Source organism: Pan paniscus, chromosome 2, assembly GCF_029289425.2.
Source record: "Pan paniscus chromosome 2, NHGRI_mPanPan1-v2.0_pri, whole genome shotgun sequence".
Taxonomy (NCBI): Eukaryota; Metazoa; Chordata; class Mammalia; order Primates; family Hominidae; genus Pan; species Pan paniscus.
Genome location: NC_085926.1, coordinates 39,987,535 through 40,007,343, shown reverse-complemented (window position 1 = coordinate 40,007,343; position 19,809 = coordinate 39,987,535). Strand labels below are relative to the sequence as shown.

At 39.1% G+C, this 19,809-nt stretch overlaps 1 protein-coding gene across 3 annotated transcripts in view; it reads right to left on the bottom strand.

Annotated features, from left to right (window-relative positions):
* Positions 1–19,809, bottom strand: part of MYRIP (myosin VIIA and Rab interacting protein) — a 448,068-nt gene that overhangs the window by 212,077 nt on the left and 216,182 nt on the right. For all 3 annotated transcript variants that reach the window (XM_063602745.1, XM_063602744.1, XM_034956167.4), the window contains exon 2: positions 4,640–4,861. In XM_063602745.1, the coding sequence (XP_063458815.1) occupies positions 4,640–4,861 (222 nt within the window). The remainder of the gene's footprint in view (positions 1–4,639; positions 4,862–19,809) is intronic.

Sequence of the window (19,809 nt, the reverse complement as noted above, 5' to 3'; positions counted from 1 at the left end):
ACGAAGGGATGATTCAGTAGTATCCCATTTTCTATAGAACTTCCAAAATAAGTAATTCATCATTCATTCTATAATACATTTAATTTTTTAATCTCCCAAAGCTAAAAATTTTAGACGAACACTGATAACAGAAATACATTTTAATGCAAAATATATGAAGCAAAATTACTAACAAAGAACCAAATGATTACAATTACAACTTTAAAATTCTCAAAATGCTTTTACTGAACTAAATAATCAAACAGAAAAAAATATGGATTGTTTTTCACTGAGATGAAAAGAAGAAACTTAAAGTTATAGGTTACCACATTTTTCTTAGAGACTTGACACTGTCTGGGTCCTCTCCTGATGAATGCCATGTTTCTAATCCGACTCTCTCATTTACAGCTGTACAATAGACAGCCCCAGGTATTTGATACAGTTATTACTTCTGAGGCTATTCATATTGTAGGATGAATGTCTACCTTTAATTCCTACTCCTTTTTTGTGGACAAGAATTTTTATTATTATAATTATTCATAGCCCACAGTATCTCAAAAAACATATGCATATGGTAGCCACTGGATAAATAGCTAGAAATTAAACCAATGTAGCAAAAATGGTTTCATTTAAATAAGGAAAGGAATGCATCTCATGGGTAGTGGGGAGTGAATATGGGTCTGAAAGTGGCCTCACAAAAGTGGTCATCTGCGTAACCTCATAGACCTACTATCAACTATTGAGATTTCATATACAAACACAAAATGTGCTCTTCATAGAATCTGACATACAATGTTTTAAAAACCCACTTGCTTGAAGATGAAAATTCTAGAAGAATGTTCCAAAGAGTAGCGTCTAAAGTAAATCAGTTCTAACCAAGAAGGGAGTTTCAGATTGAATGAAGGGCAGAGGAGCTACTGGACAAAGTGGACAAGCAGCCCTGAGTGTCCACACTGCCACAATATCCAAGTCACGTAATCCTTAAATGTGTTACATGATGAATTTGGCTCTAGCACTTGTGTGATGTTGAAGGGTTACACAGTTTGTTGATATATAAATAAAATTAACTCTTCTAAGGCATCCTTCAAAAAACAAGAATGTGATCCAGGTACAACATAAAAGACTGTCCGCTCACAGGCCATACATCCGTGGTACTTTGAAAGACATACTTCTCTGTCAAACAGGGCCTTAGAGACATTTCAGGACGCAAAAATATGCCACATATTTCATGGATTTCTTTCCTAGACAGGTTCCTGTGATTGAATTGAGCAATACAGAAAAATAGGGAATGAACCAAATTTCTCCATCCCTTTGGGTTTCAGCCAATAATAATCTCAAGACATAATACAAGATTAAAGCAGCAACATTTCCAATTTCTCCTCAGCATCCCCTTTCTGCCAGCTTTGATTAAACAAGTGTGGGTGTGTTCTGTTTGAGCTAGACACATTGAATGTGGAAGACTCCTCAGTAACCCTCCACTTTCTTAAAATAAAAATGGAACAAGGGTACACTGGCTGTTGCATGTCTTTCCAGGTATCCTTCTATGAACGGTTCTTTATTTTCTAATGCTCAGCTTCTGAGACTCAGGAGCTGTCATGCAATATTAACACGAACATGATGCAAGATTAAGTGAAATGGGACTACCTAAGCCTCCTGCCTCCTCATTAAGTTGCTAGAAATATGAAATGAAAATTTAAAATATAGTCTTGGCAGCCATTGCTGCCTTTTTTACAACTTATTTTTCCAATATCTGACAAATTATTGAGACAACATTGTACAAGAGAAATAGCAAATGGTTGGCATCAGAAGATCTTGCTTTTGCAAGGCAAGGTTCTTCCATTTATAGGTGATGGGATTCTGAGGTGGTGCAGCAACTACTCAGCACTACTGGTATTTGATTAATGCAATGTGTCATTTAATTGTAACTAATAATAGATGCCTGCATACAACTCAAGGTGAATGTGGGGTTGACAGGCTGTGACTGCACTCTATTGCTACTAACTGTTTAGTAAATTTGGTGACTTTTCTTACTCGGGGAGAAGAGGAATAGGTAAATATTGAAAGAAATGAAATCATGTAGGTACTGATACTTCTTTTTATTTGTGGGGGAATATGCTGACGCACAGTATAGTATACTTTAATAACGGCTAGGGTTTGACATTCCAATGATTTCGCCATCCCTTAAAGATCAAACGCCAATTCTTCACACAAACTGACCCAATCACTTGCCATCATCCCGCTTCAATAGTGGTCTGCTTCAGACCCTCCACACACCTTGGGGGACTCTGCTTTGTTTGCTCATGCCACACATTGTCTGAGAGTGTCTCCTGATTCCTCCTCTCCAACTGAGTTCCATCTAGGATGCCCTCCTTTTCCATGAAACCCCTTTAGGACATCTAACAGTCTCTGGGTCCTTTCCTCTAAAATTCCTAAAGTCTCATTCTGTACTATGCATCTGGCTGCTATAAACATCGTCCTGTTCTATTTGGGTCACAAAGATTCATGTGCTTTCTATGTGTCAGGCTCTGGTGCTACAAATGGAGTTGAAGAAGACAGTGTCCCTGTCCTGGCGGTGTTTACCACCAGTTGGTAACAAACGTCAGTGTAGCGCATGCAGCCATGGCAGATGTTTGAGTCAAATGCTACATGGGACTTGCCCAACTTGGTAGGTGCAGAATCATAACATGCAGTCATCTCATCTTCTCCAACTCCTTATGTCTCTCACATCCTGACCTTCTAGTTCCTTCTTCTCATTTCAGAAAAACTTGTCACCTGGCTCAATTCTTCACCTCCATACTGTGGCCACTATCCTGGTTTTTTCCAATCATATGGGCACTGGTATTTTGGTCCCTTAACTTCTTCTTCTAGACATTGTCTCCTCTTCCCATGGTCACCACTCAACTGATCTACTTTAGAAATCACAAATTCGTCTTTTTCTTTATATAGAATTTTCATTTTTTCCAATTTTCTCTATCAAGTACTCCCACTGTGACAGTTCTTTGACTTTACCAGATACTACTTCTGGCTGACTGACCCCTTCATTTTCTCCCCATCCATCCATAGCCCCTTTCTGTTTTTCCTTACTATCCAGATTCTGTCTTTACATTCTTCACTGTCCAATATCCTTAACTCAATTACCCTCTGACCTGTCCCAAGCCCCACGAAACTCCCAATCTGTGGGAAGATTGAAAGAAAACAGATTCATAATTTGTTACAGGAACTTGGCTTGAATGTCTGCATCTCAAACTCCTGCAATGCCTATTTAGATCTACTCTTATTTCTTCCAACATCCAACTGTCTTGTTCTCAGTGCCACAATATTCAAGTCACGTAATCCTTAAATGTGTTACATGATGAATTTGGCTTACCCCACCTTGACTGAGAAATAGAAGGCATGGATGAACCTCTCTCTGTTGATCACTCCCAGATGCACGCTCATCTATAATCCCAGTTTCCTCCTTCCCTTTGTTGTTGCAGGGCTTTTCCTCCTCCTTTCAAGCTGCCGTGTGGAGACCCAGATGGGCTCCTTGCTCTGACCAAGTCAGGCACAGGACCTGCGTAGCACCCAGCCTTGGATACTGGGTGCTTAACATACCACTTTTTGTTTCAGTTTGTGTCTCTGGAATGAATATGAATATATATATTTTGTAGCCCAGAGCCTGATTCCTTGGAGACCCCAAGGAAACTTGGCAGCTGTCCCCATTAACTAGCTCTATGGGAAAATTCTAGGTCTTGATGCATTAAAGGATACAAGCAAGTAAACAGGGCAGAGAGAGGAGAAAGGAGAAAAGAAGGAAAAGGTGTGGGAGGCAGGGGCTTCTGAGTGTGTGCTCCCAGGACCTGCTCATCTCTGCTTCACTCATTAACAGGCATTTTGGAAGCATGCAGCAAATACGAATCACAATGCACACTACAGATGCTAGGATCAGCACAGACAAATACCAAACACTGGTTTATCAAACTCATCAGTTTCCAAATACTCAACAGATCAAAGAAGTGCTCTGCTGGTCGCTGAGGGAGAATGTGAAATGCCATGCTTGTTATTTCCCTCGCAAAATTGTCTTCATCTCCCCTTTCACAGCATTGACTCTTTTTTGTCTTTCACAATCTTGCTTTTATTTCTTGTCCTCTATGAAGCTTTCTCCAAGCCCTAGGGCCAGTCTCTCCTTGCTCAGTGCCCTCATAGCCAATAGACAAACTAGTCAGGGCATGTATCTCCACATATGAAGGCCCAGCACTTACGTATCACACCATCTGCTATGCCTCTGAGTCACTCATAATTGGCCTAATTCACCATCATGTTTCCTGCACCCAGCATAATTCCTAAGAATCCAACACATGCTTATGCAATGAACGAACGAAAGGATGAGACCAGATGAGAAATTCCAAAAAGATGAATAACATATGTAGGAGCTGCATCTTCAATCCCAAGAAAGCCCTTTCTATTCACACCCAGGTGCTCCTGGGGGGCCCTCTCTCATCCTCCCTATAAAGATCAACAGGTTTCCTTATCCATGCATCTCTCTTCAGCAAGCTATTTACTTTGGTCAATACTCTGTGTTGATCTACCAATCATAGCTGGTTCTACCTGACTGAAGGAAGTGGCAGGTGAATCTCTCTAAATCAACAGTGTAGACCCTGGGAATGCACCAGCCACTCACCTCGCTTGCTGGCAGACGCAGCAGACCCAGGCCTTTTCGTGCTTCTGGTAGGAGCAGCAGCTCTTGCAGACATTGAATTTGCAATCTCCACACTGGCGCTTGGTGTTGACGAGGAAGGTGAAGGGCGAGCAGCAGCGCATGCAGCAGTGCTCCACAAACTGCTGGTGCTTCGAGAGGATGCTGCACTTGCTGCCTTCCTCATCCAGCTTCTGCTTCAGCTCACTGGGAAACCAAGGTAGGGGAAATGGGAGGAGGAGAGAAACACAACATCAGGTCAGGGGGTGTCTCCCTAAAGCATGCACCCTGTCCCTCCCTTAGGCCAAGCTACCATGTAGGACCTTCCTGGAGAACAAGAGAACTCAGAAAGATCAACTGCTCAACATTATGTCCAGAGAAGAACATTAATCGTAGATTAGTTTTGTGTACTCCTGTATGTCAGATTTTCTATGAGAAAGCATGAAAACATTATCACTTCCATTTCAGAGACTACATTGAGATACAAGTTATTAAAAAACTAATAAGCATATCCTTGAAAAATAAAACCTTTAACTTAATTAATGCCTTTTTAAAGGAGCAGGAGATCACTTATGATAAAACATTAATCCTCACACAGCCCAGCTGGGAATATGATAAATGCAGTCCTGGCTTTATTTAACATCCCTGGAAACTGAAGTACTCAAGGATTTTTAAAAGCTTTCAAATCTATATGAGTCAATAAGGATTCTATGGGTGATGGGCAGATCGAGGCACTGGTGATTCATAGTTGGATAAAAGAACAATTCTGTTCTTCTAAAAAGCTCCTGGTCACTGGGCACACAGCCAGCCACACTAATGCAAAACATAACGGTGCATACACTTCTCTCTGTGCTCAGTGAGAAGAAAAATACACTGCCAACAGGTTGAGTAACCTGGGGAAAGAAAAAGAAAAAAAATTACTCTGAATCAGCAGGTTTGAGTTGTTTTTCCTGCTACAAAAATGGGGGTCCCCAAAGAACAGTAGAAAAATTATTATTTTTACTACTATTTTACTATTACTATACTATATTACTAGACTATAATTTTTACTATTTTAGTACTACTATATTACTAGACTACTACTTTTACTACTTTCCTACTGTTGCACACTATCATTATAATAGAAAAACACAGTCCCCCACTTATAATGGTTCAACTTATGATTTTTCAACTTTTTGATGATGCAGAAACTATATGGATTCATTAAAAAGCACCAGAAAGTGATACAATACTCTATCATGATGCTGAGCATAGCAGCAGTGAGCCACAGCTCCCAGTCAGCCATGAGGTCATGAGGGAGATATTCTATGGTGGACTATGTTTTACTATGTTGTCAGATGACTTTGCCCAGCTGCAGGCTAATGTAAGTGTTCTGGGCATGCTTAAGTTGGCTGGGCTAAGCTGTGATGTTCAGTAGGTTAGGTTTATTAAGTGCATTTTCAACTTATGACAGTTTCAACTTATGATGGGTTTACTAGGACGCAATCCCACTGTAAATCAAGGAGCGTCTATACTATATTTTACTACAGCATTCTACTATGATAATACTTGATAGTATTTTACTACTATTTACTACTACTATTGTTTTACTACTATTTTACTTTATTACTTTTTTTACTTTTTATCTTTACTACTATTTTTATTTTTACTATGACTATTTACTACTCTTTACTACTATTACTATTTTTTATACCCAGTTGTGATTATGCAGTTAAAACTAGATATATTTAAGATGTATGTGGCAAATATTTTCTCCCGTTCTGCCCTTGTCTTTTTATGTTTATGGTGTTTATTCTCATTTAGAAATGCTTAATTTTTCTGTAGTTAAATCTGTCAGGCTTTTCTTTCACGGACATTGGACTTTATGTCTTGCTTGAGAAGGCCTAGACCACCCCATCAGTTTATATACATAGTCAATTAGCCCCTGTAGTGGGTTGAAGGTTGGCTCTCTTAAATGATATGTCCATGCCCTAAATCACTGGAATCTGTAACTATTACCTTATTTGGAAAAGGGGTCTTATAAATTAAGAATTTTGAGATGTAGTTATCCTGCATTATCTGAGTGAGCTCTAAATCCAATGACAACTGTCCTTTAAGAGACACACAGAGAAGGCAATGTGAAGACAAAGGCAGAGATTGGAGTGCTGTGGCTACAATCCAAGTAACACCAAGGTTTGCCAGCAGCCACCAAAAGCTAGGAAGGAGGCATGGGCAGATTCTCCCCCAAGAGACTTGGGAGGGAGTGTGGCCCTGCCAGCGCCTTGATTGTAGACTTTTGACCTACAGAAGAGGCAGACAATACATTCTTATTGTTTTAAGCCACCTATTTGTGATAATTTGTTACAGCAGCCTCCGGAAACTAATATAGTTTCTACTTAAAAAAAGGGAAAACAGTAAGTACAAACTTTCCTCAACACTATATTCTCATCTAATTACCACTCTCTAATAGTGGTAACCTCTTCTAGTTAAAATTCCTGAAAGAACCATCCCTGGTGGTCAATATATGTTCTTTATTTCCACTCACTCCTGGGTCCACTCCAATGGGCCTTTTGTTCTTTTTCTTAAAGAAAACAAAAACTCTGCTTGAGATCCCCCACTGACCTTCATGTTGCAAGATCCAAAGGGACTTTCTAGGCCTTGTCTTACCTGATTATTCTTACATTCTTGAAATATTCTCTTCCCTTCCTCGTGTTACTCTTGTTTTCTCAGCCCTTTTCCAATTCCTTTGCAAGCTATCTCTTCCTCCTATTCTGACTTTTTAAAAGTTAGACAAGACTTTTTAAGGCATGATAAAATATTTATTCACTGATGAAGATTGTTTTCAACATTAATGTTAACCTTTTATTGAATAGATTGTTTGAGGCATGGTCTATGTGACTAGGTAGACTTTCTCCACCCCAACTTTCCTCAAGCATGGACAAATCCCTTCTTTTCAGTTCATTGACGCAACAGACTCTAAGGTGTGGTGGGTGATGGACGTTTATTACCAATGGCTTAAGGGTAGTGGAAGGTGATGGAAGAGGAACCCAGCTCCAGGCCGAACAGAAAACCATTTCATGTGGGCATGCTGCAGTTAAAGCCCTCAGCCACCACCTTTGGGATTCCTTCATTGGCCCTGTCCCTGGACATGTTGCTGTTCCATCTCTGCCTATCCAGGTTCCCATATGTCCCCTCTCTTCTCTTGTTCCAGGGCCCTTCATGGCTGGTTAGAGGAAAATTATCCAAAGCTGTGACCTAACTGGTAAAAAATGGCTGCATATGTAGGAGTCACCCTTGTCTGAATCACAAGGCATGGGAGTAAATGAATCAGGACACAGGTAAGCAAGAAGGAAGACCATGAGAATCACCTTTCTTTCTCTCCCCTGCCCCTTTGTTCCCTCTCTCTCCTTCCCCTGTCCCCATATTTTTAAATTAAAAGGATGGTATTATTTATACTATTTTAATTATGAAACCTAAAAAATGATCTATTTTTGTTTAGGTTTTCAAGTGTGTTGATATAAAGTGGTTCACAAATTTCTCTCATGATTATAAGATCTCTGCTACCTCTGTCATTATGTCCCTCTTTTCTTTCAGAATATTGTTTATTTGTCCCTTGTTCAGTAAGTTCAGAGGTTTACTTATTTCATTAATTTTAAGAATAACTAGCTTTTAGTTAGGTTGACGGTTGTCTACATGGTTTATTAGTCCTCCATTGCAATAAAGTCCAGTCTTATCTTTATTATTTCTTCTTTCTACTGGTTTGAGTTTATTCTTTTCTCTAACTTTTAACAAGTAAAATTTTTTAAAGTAAACTCACTTTTAACATTTACTCTTTCCTAATCTATGCATTTAAGGCTATAAAACTCTCTCAACACATCATTTTTGTTGTACCTTGCAGGTTTTAAATAAGAAATTTTTTTATTGTCATTTATTCTTACATATTTTATAATTCTCAGGTTTAAAATTTTCCAAATATGTGGCTTTTGTTATTAACTTTTTTTTAACATTTTGATCAGAGCGTCTCAAATAAATTCCTTGGTATTCATTGAGACTTTCATTATAGCTTCATAGTTAGCCAATTTGTGTAAAGCCCCATATATGTTTGAAAAGAATGTTTATTCTCTACCGACTGATAACAAGATGCTAACCAAAAAGTGATTGAGGCAGGTCTCAATGGATAGAGGTTTATTTAGCCAAGGTTGAGGACACTTCCGGGAAAAACACAAGTCATGGGAGCATCTGTGACCTGAGCTTTTTCCAAAGAGGGTTTGGGAACTTCAGTATTTAAAGGAGAAAGTGTGAGCCAGAGAGAAAACAGGAAGGGGGTAGGCAATGATGTAAATGGTTACATTCTTGTGAGGCTCTGATTAGCATTCACAAATCTACATTTCACATGTGAAAAGAGGGCGCAGAGGGAAAAGTCAATTCTGCATCCATCTCAGGGTAGGCAGGAGGATGATTTCTGGTCTTGTCATTGTCCCATACCTGTGACAATAAGCTGGTAATTGACATTGTCAGATGAGAGTCAACAGAACTCAGTTTTAGGACTAGTTTATAGGGGGATATGTATCCTGAAAGATTTAGTAGCTCACAGGGAACTTCCTTGTGAGAAATTTGTGAGGGAGACCATCTGGGGCAATATGTGTTGTAAAAGGAACATAAAGTCCCCAGACCCCAAACCCACTAAGCCAAAGGGAAAAGACAAGCTGGGAACTAGGCCATGCAAACCTGCCTCCCTTTATTCCTAAATAGACAGCTACAAGATAAAAGGCTACATACCTCCCTTGCAATTTGCTCACAAGGAAGGCCCTTTACTTCCATTCAATTTTACCCTGACAGTGTAAATTAACATCTTATCTTCACAGGTACGGGACAAAGGACAGAATTAAAAGTCATCCCTTAGCTCACCTGAGACAAATGTGTAGCTGACTGCTTTCTGTACTCCGTGATTATTTTATCTTATGCAAAAATGCAGATTCACTGAGAGCAAGACAAATACATTTATATTGAAATTACTAATAGATTTGGACTTTTTTCTACTATGCTATGTTTTATTTTCTATTTACCATGCCTTTTCTGTTTCTTCCTACTTTCTATCAGATTGATTGGTTTTCTTCGCTCTCTGTGTTTTTTCATTATGATTAGGCATTTTATGTTTCATTTCTTTTAGCTTTAATATATTAACATGCATATTTGGACTAATGTATAAAGTTAACAGATGTCTCGTCATCAACAATACAAACTTTAATTTCCTCTGGTGTTCTACATGGCTATTGATTTAATGTTGGTTTGTAATTGCAAAAATTATGCTTAATATTGTTTGATTGAGGTTTTAGCCACCCCACATGAAGAAGACTAGGGCCTGCCCTGAGAATGAAAGTCCTAAAGATAGGAAACTCAACTAGTGTCATTTCCTTCATCTAAGTATCAATGCTTCTCCAGCATCTCGTGCATCTGGTTGCAAATGGGGTGTTCTAAGGCAATATATACTTCCTTCAGAAAGCGTATTTTTTTATTTGCAGGAGTGTTGGTCCAACAGAAGCTTACTCAGCAATCATCAATAGCAGAACTCTTGCTATTTTAAATTGATTTTTGTATAGATTTATACACATTTAACAATTTTGTTGCCCATTATTGCTTCTTGCATCTGATTTTCCTTCTGTTAATTTTCTTTATTGCTTCACTTCTTCTGGTAATTCTTTCATCAAGGTAAACTCTAGCAGCCTCTATTTAACCCTTACATTTCAATGACAGTTTAGAAGGCTGCAGAATTCCAAGTTGACAGCTCATTCTGAATAAAGTCTTTTTTTTTTTTTTTGGTATCAATTGTTGCAATGGGAAGTCTGTCAGTGTAATTCTTCCTTTGTAGAAGACTCTAACTTCTCTCACTGGTTAGTTTTAAGAATTTTTAAATTTGTCTGTAGTGTTCTTCAGTTTCACTATGAAGTAACTAAGTGTGGATTTGTTTGCATTCATTTTGCTTGGATCTCTTCGTCATTTTTAAAACTTCATTAATTCTAAAGAATTCTCTAGACATTTTTGAATGTTGTCTCCTGCTCTATTTTCTCCTCCTGGAATTCCAATTATATCTCAAAGCTTTTCTGTTCTTCCATGTCTCCTAATCTCTTTGTTTCATCTCTTTGTATTTCTGAGATACATTCTGGGTAAGTACTTCAGTTCTAGTTTCCATTTTAATAATTCTTTGTTCATCTGCATTTTCTCTACTATTTAATCCTTTTGAAATTGTATTGAGTTTCGTATTTCCAGAAGTTCTAATGATTTGTTTCCATTTAAATATGCCTGTTCCACTCATGTGCCATTCATTTCTTGGTTCCTATACCTTCTTTTAAAAATTATTTTAAATATACTTCTTTTATAACCTCTTCCTGGATTTTAATGGAAATTTTACTGATTTTTATATTTCCAGAAGTTCTAATGATTTGTTTCCATTTAAGTCTGCCTGTCCTTTTCTCCTTGGTGCCATTCATTCCTTGGTTCCTATACTTTTTTCTAAAAATAATTTTAAATATACTTCTTTTATGCCCCCTTCCTGATTGTTATATTCAGTTCTTAGAGGCGGCACAAATCCGTCTATTGGTTGCATCTATTAACTCTTGTTCCAGGTAGGTCCTTTGCTTTCATGGTTTGTCATTTTGATTAAGATAATCTCCAGTCAAGACTGCTTTTTATGTAAGTGCACCTTTTCAGCGCAAATCATTCATGAGTCATCACCAAGAAGTCCTCAATTCTAGAACAGCTTCACATCTGTTTCTCATCTTGGGGAATCCATTACTACCTGACTTATACAATTTTAGTTTTCAATACCTTGTTGTGGTGGAGGCTTGGGGTTTTGAGGTTTTGATTTCTTTTTCTTTTTTTAATTTATTTTATTATTATACTTTAAGTTTTAGGGTACATGTGCACAATGTGCAGGTTAGTTACATATGTATACATGTGCCATGCTGGTGTGCTGCACCCATTAACTTGTCATTTAGCATTAGGTATATCTCCTAATGCTATCCCTCCCTCCTCCCCCCACCCCACAACAGTCCCCAGAGTGTAATGTTCCCCTGCCTGTGTCCATGTGTTCTCATTGTTCAATTCCCACCTATGAGTGAGAACATGCAGTGTTTGGTTGTTTGTCCTTGCGATAGTTTACTGAGAATGATGATTTCCAATTTCATCCATGTCCTTACAAAGGACATGAACTCATCATTTTTTATGGCTGCATAGTATTCCATGGTGTATATGTGCCACATTTTCTTAATCCAGTCTATGATTGTTGGACATTTAGGTTGGTTCCAAGTCTTTGCTATTGTGAATAGTGCCACAATAAACATACATGTGCATGTGTCTTTATAGCAGCATGATTTATAATCCTTTGGGTATATACCCAGTAATGGGATGGCTGGGTCAAATGGTATTTCTAGTTATAGATCCCTGAGGAATCACCACACCAACTTCCACAATGGTTGAACTAGTTTACAGTCCCACCAACAGTGTAAAAGTGTTCCTATTTCTCCACATCCTCTCCAGCACCTGTTGTTTCCTGACTTTTTAATGATCACCATTCTAACTGGTGTGAGATGGTATCTCACTGTGGTTTTGATTTGCATTTCTCTGATGGCCAGTGATGATGAGCATTTTTTCATGTGTCTTTTGGCTGCATAAATGTCTTCTTTTGAGAAGTGTCTGTTCATATCCTTCACCCACTTTTTGATGGCGTTGTTTTTTTCTTGTACATTTGTTTGAGTTCATTGTAGATTCTGGATATTAGCCCTTTGTCAGATGAGTAGGTTGTGAAAATTTTCTCCCATTTTGTAGGTGGCCTGTTGACTCTGATGGTAGTTTCTTTTGCTATGCAGAAGCTCTTTAGTTTAATTGATCCCATTTGTCAATTTTGGCTTTTGTTGCCATTGCTTTTGGTGTTTTAGACATGAAGTCCTTGCCCATGCCTATGTCCTGAATGGTAATGCCTAGGTTTTCTTCTAGGGTTTTTATGGTTTTAGGTCTAACGTTTAAGTCTTTAATCCATCTTGAATTAATTTTGGTATAAGGTGTAAGGAAAGGATCCAGTTTCAGCTTTCTACATTATGGCTAGCCAGTTTTCCCAGCACCATTTATTAAATAGGGAATCCTTTCCCCATTGCTTGTTTTTCTCAGGTTTGTCAAAGATCAGATAGTTGTAGATATGCGGCATCATTTCTGAGGGCTCTGTTGTGTTCCATTGGTCTATATCTCTGTTTTGGTACCAGTACCATGCTGTTTTGGTTACTGTAGCCTTGTAGTATAGTTTGAAGTCAGGTAGCGTGATGCCTCCAGCTTTGTTCTTTTGGCTTAGGATTGACTTGGCGATGCCGGCCCTTTTTTGATTCCATATGAACTTTAAAGTAGTTTTTTCCAATTCTGTGAAGAAAGTCATTGGTAGCTTGATAAGGATGGCATTGAATCTGTAAATTACCTTGGGCAGTATGGCCATTTTTATGATATTGATTCTTCCTACCCATGAGCATGGAATGCTCTTCCATTTCTTTGTATCCTCTTTTATTTCATTGAGCAGTGGTTTGTAGTTCTCCTTGAAGAGGTCCTTCACGTCCCTTGTAAGTTGGATTCCTAGGTATTTTATTGTCTTTGAAACAACTGTGAATGGGAGTTCACTCATGATTTGGCTCTCTGTTTGTCTCTTATTGGTGTATAAGAATGCTTGTGATTTTTGTACATTGATTTTGTATCCTGAGACTTTGCTGAAGTTGCTTATCAGCTTAAGGAGATTTTGGGCTGAGACAATGGGGTTTTCTAGATATACAATCATGTCGTCTGCAAACAGGGACAATTTGCCTTCCTCTTTTCCTAATTGAATACCCTTTATTTCCTTCTCCTGCTTAATTGCCCAGGCCAGAACTTCCAACACTATGTTGAATAGGAGTGGTGAGAGAGAGCATCCCTGTCTTGTGCCAGTTTTCAGAGGGAATGCTTCCAGTTTTTGCCCATTCAGTATGATATTGGCTGTGGGTTTGTCATAGATAGCTTTTATTATTTTGAGATACATCCCATCAATATCTAATTTATTGAGAGTTTTCAGCATGAAGGGTTGTTGAATTTTGTCAAAGGCCTTTTCTGCATCTATTGAGATAATCATGTGGTTTTTGTCTTTGGTTCTGTTTATACGCTGGATTACATTTATTGATTTGCGTATATTAAACCAGTCTTGCATGGCAGGGATGAAGCCTACTTGATCATGGTGGATAAGCTTTTTGATGTGCTGCTGGATTCGGTTTGCCAGTATTTTATTGAGGATTTTTGCATCAATTTTCATCAAGGATATTGGTCTAAAATTCTCTTTTTTGGTTGTGTCTCTGCCCGGCTTTGGTATCAGGATGATGCTGGCCTCATAAAATGAGTTAGGGAGGATTCCCTCTTTTTCTATTGATTGGAATAGTTTCAGAAGGAATGGTACCAGTTCCTCCTTGTACCTCTGGTAGAATTCGGCTGTGAATCCATCTGGTCCTGGACTGTTTTTGGTTGGTAAGCTATTGATTATTGCCACAATTTCAGAGCCTGCACCAAGTGGACCTAATAGACATCTACAGAACTCTCCACCCCAAATCAATAGAATATACATTTTTTTCAGCACCACACCACACCTATTCCAAAATTGACCACATAGTTGGAAGTAAAGCTCTCCTCAGCAAATATAAAAGAACAGAAAGTATAACAAACTGTCTCTCAGACCACAGTGCAATCAAACTAGAACTCAGGATTAAGAAACTCACTCAAAACCGCTCAACTACATGGAAACTGAGCAACCTGCTCCTGAATGACTACTGGGTACATAACAAAATGAAGGCAGAAATAAAGATGCTCTTTGAAACCAACGAGAACAAAGACACAACATACCAGAATCTCTGGGACACATTCAAAGCAGTGTGTAGAGGGAAATTTATAGCACTAAATGCCCACAAGAGAAAGCAGGAAAGATCCAAAATTGACACCCTAATATCACAATTAAAAGAACTAGAAAAGCAAGAGCAAACACATTCAAAAGCTAGCAGAAGGCATGAAATAACTAAAATCAGAGCAGAACTGAAGGAAATAGAGACACAAAAAACCCTCCAAAAAATTAATGAATCCAGGAGCTGGTTTTTTGAAAGGATCAACAAAATTGATAGACCGCTAGTAAGACTAATAAAGAAGAAAAGAGAGAAGAATCAAATAGACGCAATAAAAAATGATAAAGGGGATATCACCACCAATCCCACAGAAATACAAACTACCATCAGAGAATACTATAAACACCTCTATGCAAATAAACTAGAAAATCTAGAAGAAATGGATAAATTCCTCGACGCATACACCCTCCCAAGACTAAACCAGGAAGAAGCTGAATCTCTGAATAGAGGTTTCGATTTCTTATGGGAGACTTCATTTCTCTCACCCAAGGGTCCAGGTAAAGAAACTTTTTGTGTAGATCCACTAAGCCAGTAGGCAAAATTTTTCTGGGTTCTCTTTCACTAAGAGTACAGCCCTTCAAGACCAAACTCTAAGCAGGCATCTCATTTTCAGCTGCCTTGTCTTGCAAAGGCTCAAGGCCACATCTCCTGCCCCATTCAGAAATTAGCATTGCAGCCTCTAGCCATCAGAACCTAGAGCCCTGCTTCCCACTGGATTAGACAGACCACTCTGGTTTTAAATTCCTTCTTTCACTTTTACCCTGCTGTGGTCTGAATGATTGTGAAAATTCTTAGGTTGAAAACTAACCCCCAGTGTGATGGTTTTAGGAGGTGATTAGGTGTTAAGAGTAAAATCCTCGTGAATGGGACTAGTACCATTATACATGGGACTCCAGGGCCGCCTTGCCCTTCCACGATGTGAGGACACAGAGAGAAGACATTATCTATGAACCAGGAAGCAGACAGACACCAAATCAGCTGACATCTTTATCTTGGACCTCCCAGTCTCCAAAACTGTGAGAAATACATTTCTTTTGTTTATTAGCCACCCAGTCTATGATATTTTGTTATAGTGGCCAAATAGTCTGATATACCCTCTAGGAATTTTCCTTTCTTACTCCCCTCCCCAGACTTTGAAAAAATTAAGATATAATTCACATAGTAAATTCACTCCTCTTAAGTATATACAATTCAGCGGTTTTTAGTATATTCAAAAAGTTGTGCAACCACCACTACTGTCTTACTCCGTAACATTTTCATCGCATCAAAAAGAAATTCAGTATTCATGAAGCATTCTCCCCTGCCCTCAGCCCCTGCAAACCACTAATCTACTTTCTGTTTCTATGAGTTTGCCTATTCTGAACATTTTATATAAATGAAATAATATCATATGTGGCCTTCTGTGTCTGGCTTCTTTCACATTGCATAATGTGTTCAACGTTTATCCATGTTGTAGCATGCATCAGCATTTCATTCCTTTTTACTGCTAAATAATATTCAATTTATGGATATACCATTTTATTTATCCATTCATTCACCATAAACATTTACATTGTTTCTAATTTTTGGTTATTATGATGAGTGCTGATATAAACATTCATGTAATGTTTTTGTGTGGACATGTATTTTCAATTATAGGAGTAGAATTGGTAGGTCACATAGTAACACTCTTTTTAACTTTTTGAGAAACTGCCAGACTGTTTTCTAAATGGCTGTACCATTTTACATTCCCACCAGCAAGATGTGAGGGTTCGAATTTCTCCACATCCTCCCCAATACTTGTAATTGTCTGCATTTTAAAAAATTACAGCCATCTTAGGGGGTGTGAGGTGGTATCTCATGCTTTTGACTTGCACTTCCCTAATGACTGATGAGGTTGAACATCTTTTCATGTGTTTATTGGCCATTTGTACATCTCCTTGGAGAAAAGTTTATTCAAAGTTTTGGTCCATTTCCTTCTTTCTTTCCTTTCTTTCCCTTCTTTCTCTTCCTTCCCTTCCTCCCCTCCCCTCTCCCTCTCTCCCTTTCTTTCTCTCTTTCTTTCTTGTAGAGACAGGGTTTTGCTCTGTCATCCATGCTGGAATGCAGTGGTGGCATCATAGCTCACTGCAGCCTTGTACTCCTGGGCTCAAGTGATCCTCCCACCTCAGCCTCCCAAGTAGCTGGGACTACAGGCATGTTACACCTGGCTAATTTTTTAAATAATTTTTTTGTAGAGACAGGGTCTTGCTTTTCTGCCCAGGCTGGTCTCAAATTCCTAGCTTCAAGTAATCTTCCTACCTCAGCTTCCCAAAGCACTGGGATTACAGGCATGAGCCACCAGCACCAGGTGGCCCATTTCTATATTAGATTATTTGTCCTTCACTGGTGTGTTGTAAGGGTTTTTTATATATTCTAGGTACAAGTCCCTTATCAGATACATAATTTGCAAATATTTTCCCTTTCTTATATTAAACCCTACATTTTATTAGTATTTTTGTTTGGTTTTAGTAAAAGAAAGCATCTCACCAGCTCATCTTACCCTGCTACTGGATTTAGAAATCTATGTATGTTTTTACAACTTCTTTTTTTACTTAACAATATATCATAAACATCTGTTCATGACAATCCAGAATCTTTGCAGCTTTAGCTCTTGGGCACCTTTAGCTGGCTTACATATCTTCTAACACATGAGCAGGGCTCACTGCTCTGCACAGAAGTGCCCAGTACTTATTTGTTGCTTGATTATTGTATAATAAAGGTAGGCTGAATCCAGAATTGTAAGTTAAAACTATGTCAGACCAGCTAATAATTCTATAGGGTAAAATATATACATACACTTGGCTGAATAAAATGTTAACAGGGAGACAGAACAGAGGTGATATTTCCAAGGAAGGAAGATGTTATTCAGTCCCTTAGATTGAAGGCAGAAGATGTGCTAAGTCATTGACAGCTCTGACATCTCTCAACAGTGTAACAACAGCCTCAAATTGACTGGCTTATATCGATATTACAGAGATGCTAAATTAAATAGGATAAAACATCCAAAAAGAAAATTATTTGGGGATCATAAAGCTCTGTGAACTCTATCCATAAGATAACTTGAGCTTTATGAGTTTTGTTTGCTGATACACAGGACTGCAAATTCCAATGGCATTTTAAAGCTCACTGGTGTCTAGTAATAACTGTACCAAGCCCTCTAGAGTTTATTCCAAGCAAATGAGGTGTTTTTCAGGCTCAGTGGAGGAATGGGGTGCCATTCTTCAGACCATCTCTCACTTATTAGATTATATTGCCCTGTAGTATCTCATGGAAGAAGTCATTGGGCAGAATTGTATAGTATGACTTATAATGGTTAATTACAGATCAACCAAGAATGATGCAAGACAGGCTACCTGCTTTGAAATATCTTGGGAAGGACCAGGACTTCAAATGGTCAGCTACATGGGAAAGAGTGATGGGTTTAACATCAGAAGCTAGTGTTCATAGCTGGGCTCATCACTTACCAAAAAGTTCCCCAACCTTTTGGGGCCTCTGTTTTTCTGAGTGGCACTTATAATTTCTACTTCACAGGGTTGCTAGAGGTTTTAAATGTGCAAAGCTACAAAAGCAAATACTAGTCTTTCCATTGGATTAGCAAGAAATTCAGTGATCCAAGTATCTATAACATTTGAACATATTTGGCTATATGTCAAGAAGGTTTCTGCAATAGCATCTGGGCAATAATGCTCAAGACTTATTTGTTGCTTGAGCACTGGGTAACAGGGGGTGTGAAGTGTTAGCTCACTGTGGCTTTTATTTGCATTTCCCTAAAGATGTTGAACATGCTTAGTCTGATCTTTAGCAGTGTCTTCTTACGTCTGGTCTAGTCTCCTCCTGGTTTTACAACAGGCATCTTAAAAGCCTATTAACATTTCATGGTCTCTTGGTCTATCACCACGCCAGCTCTGACAGGTTGTTAGAGGGTGAAGCATTCCGTGTTGAGAGGACACACACAGGCTCAATGGAGTTGGGTGTCATGATGAGGTAGCAGTGTCTGCCATGGGTGTAGCAGGAAGTGATGGCATGTACATCACTTGTTTGCTATCCTTCAACTCAGTTACCAAAGAGAGGGTAATTTTGATCTATAGCTGTGAGCTTGGCCCTCTTTTTCCTGCTTCCTGCCCTGTCCCCCTAGGGTGACTCATCCATTCCTGTAAGTGAAGATGTTTGTGAAATTGACTTCCAAACTCACTTAGCTGGTCTCGCCCCTCTTCTGAGCTGCAGAAACCCCCATCCAGGTGTCCTCTTGACCCTGCCCATCTTGCCACCCCTTGATAGCCATGGGCTTTGCTTAGAATGTCAATCATTCTCTCAATTCACACTTATTAGGCACCTATTATTACAGGTGCTAAGGATTTTTTTTAAAAAAAGACATAGCCCCTCTCTTCATAAAATGTGCATTAAGGTAGGAATTCAGATGATAAATAATTAAACAAAACAAAGTAACTATAAATTATGAGGCATTCTCATAAGAATAAGTAGGATACTCAGACTGAAAATAACATCAGGACCTACTTTAGATTGGTGGCAATAGAGGGCTTCTCTGGGGAAGTGGCATTTCAGTTAAAACATGAAGATGAGAAGGAGCTAGTCCAACGGAAGACACAGCATCCCAGACAGAACAAGTAGCAAAGAAAAAGAGCTTAGTATTTGGGGGAGACAAGAGGAGCACAAATGCAAGAGGGAAGTTATGGAGGATGTGAGCAGGGAACTATCAGCCACTGTCACTAAAGCCCACTCTTAGAGGACCTTGCATGTGTGAAGCATGGGGAGCACTGCAGTCATCTTGGTGAGGGTGACTGAGGTTTGGGCTAGGCAGGAGTCATTGGAGAGTGCAGGGAAGCGGGCTGATCCCTGTTGCACCTGTTGAGGGCCAGGAGAGAGTGCGAACTAGATTCTGGCTTGTGTAACCACGTGGGGAGTGAAGCTGTTCATGGAAAGAGAGAAGACTAGGGTGGGCAGGAGCAAGTTTTAGTGAAATCTGTGAGGCATCTGAAGAGCAATGCCAAGAAGACACCCGGATGTGGGTTTTAGCAGCTCAGAGGAAGGGCTGGGCCAGCTAAGTGAGCTTGGAAGTCATCATCATAAACATCTTTACACATAGGGGTATGGATGAGCCACCCTAGAGGGACAGGGCAGCCAGGGGGAAAAGAGGGCCTAAGAACAAGCCAAGAAAACCCCAAACATTTAAACTCAGGGAAAAAG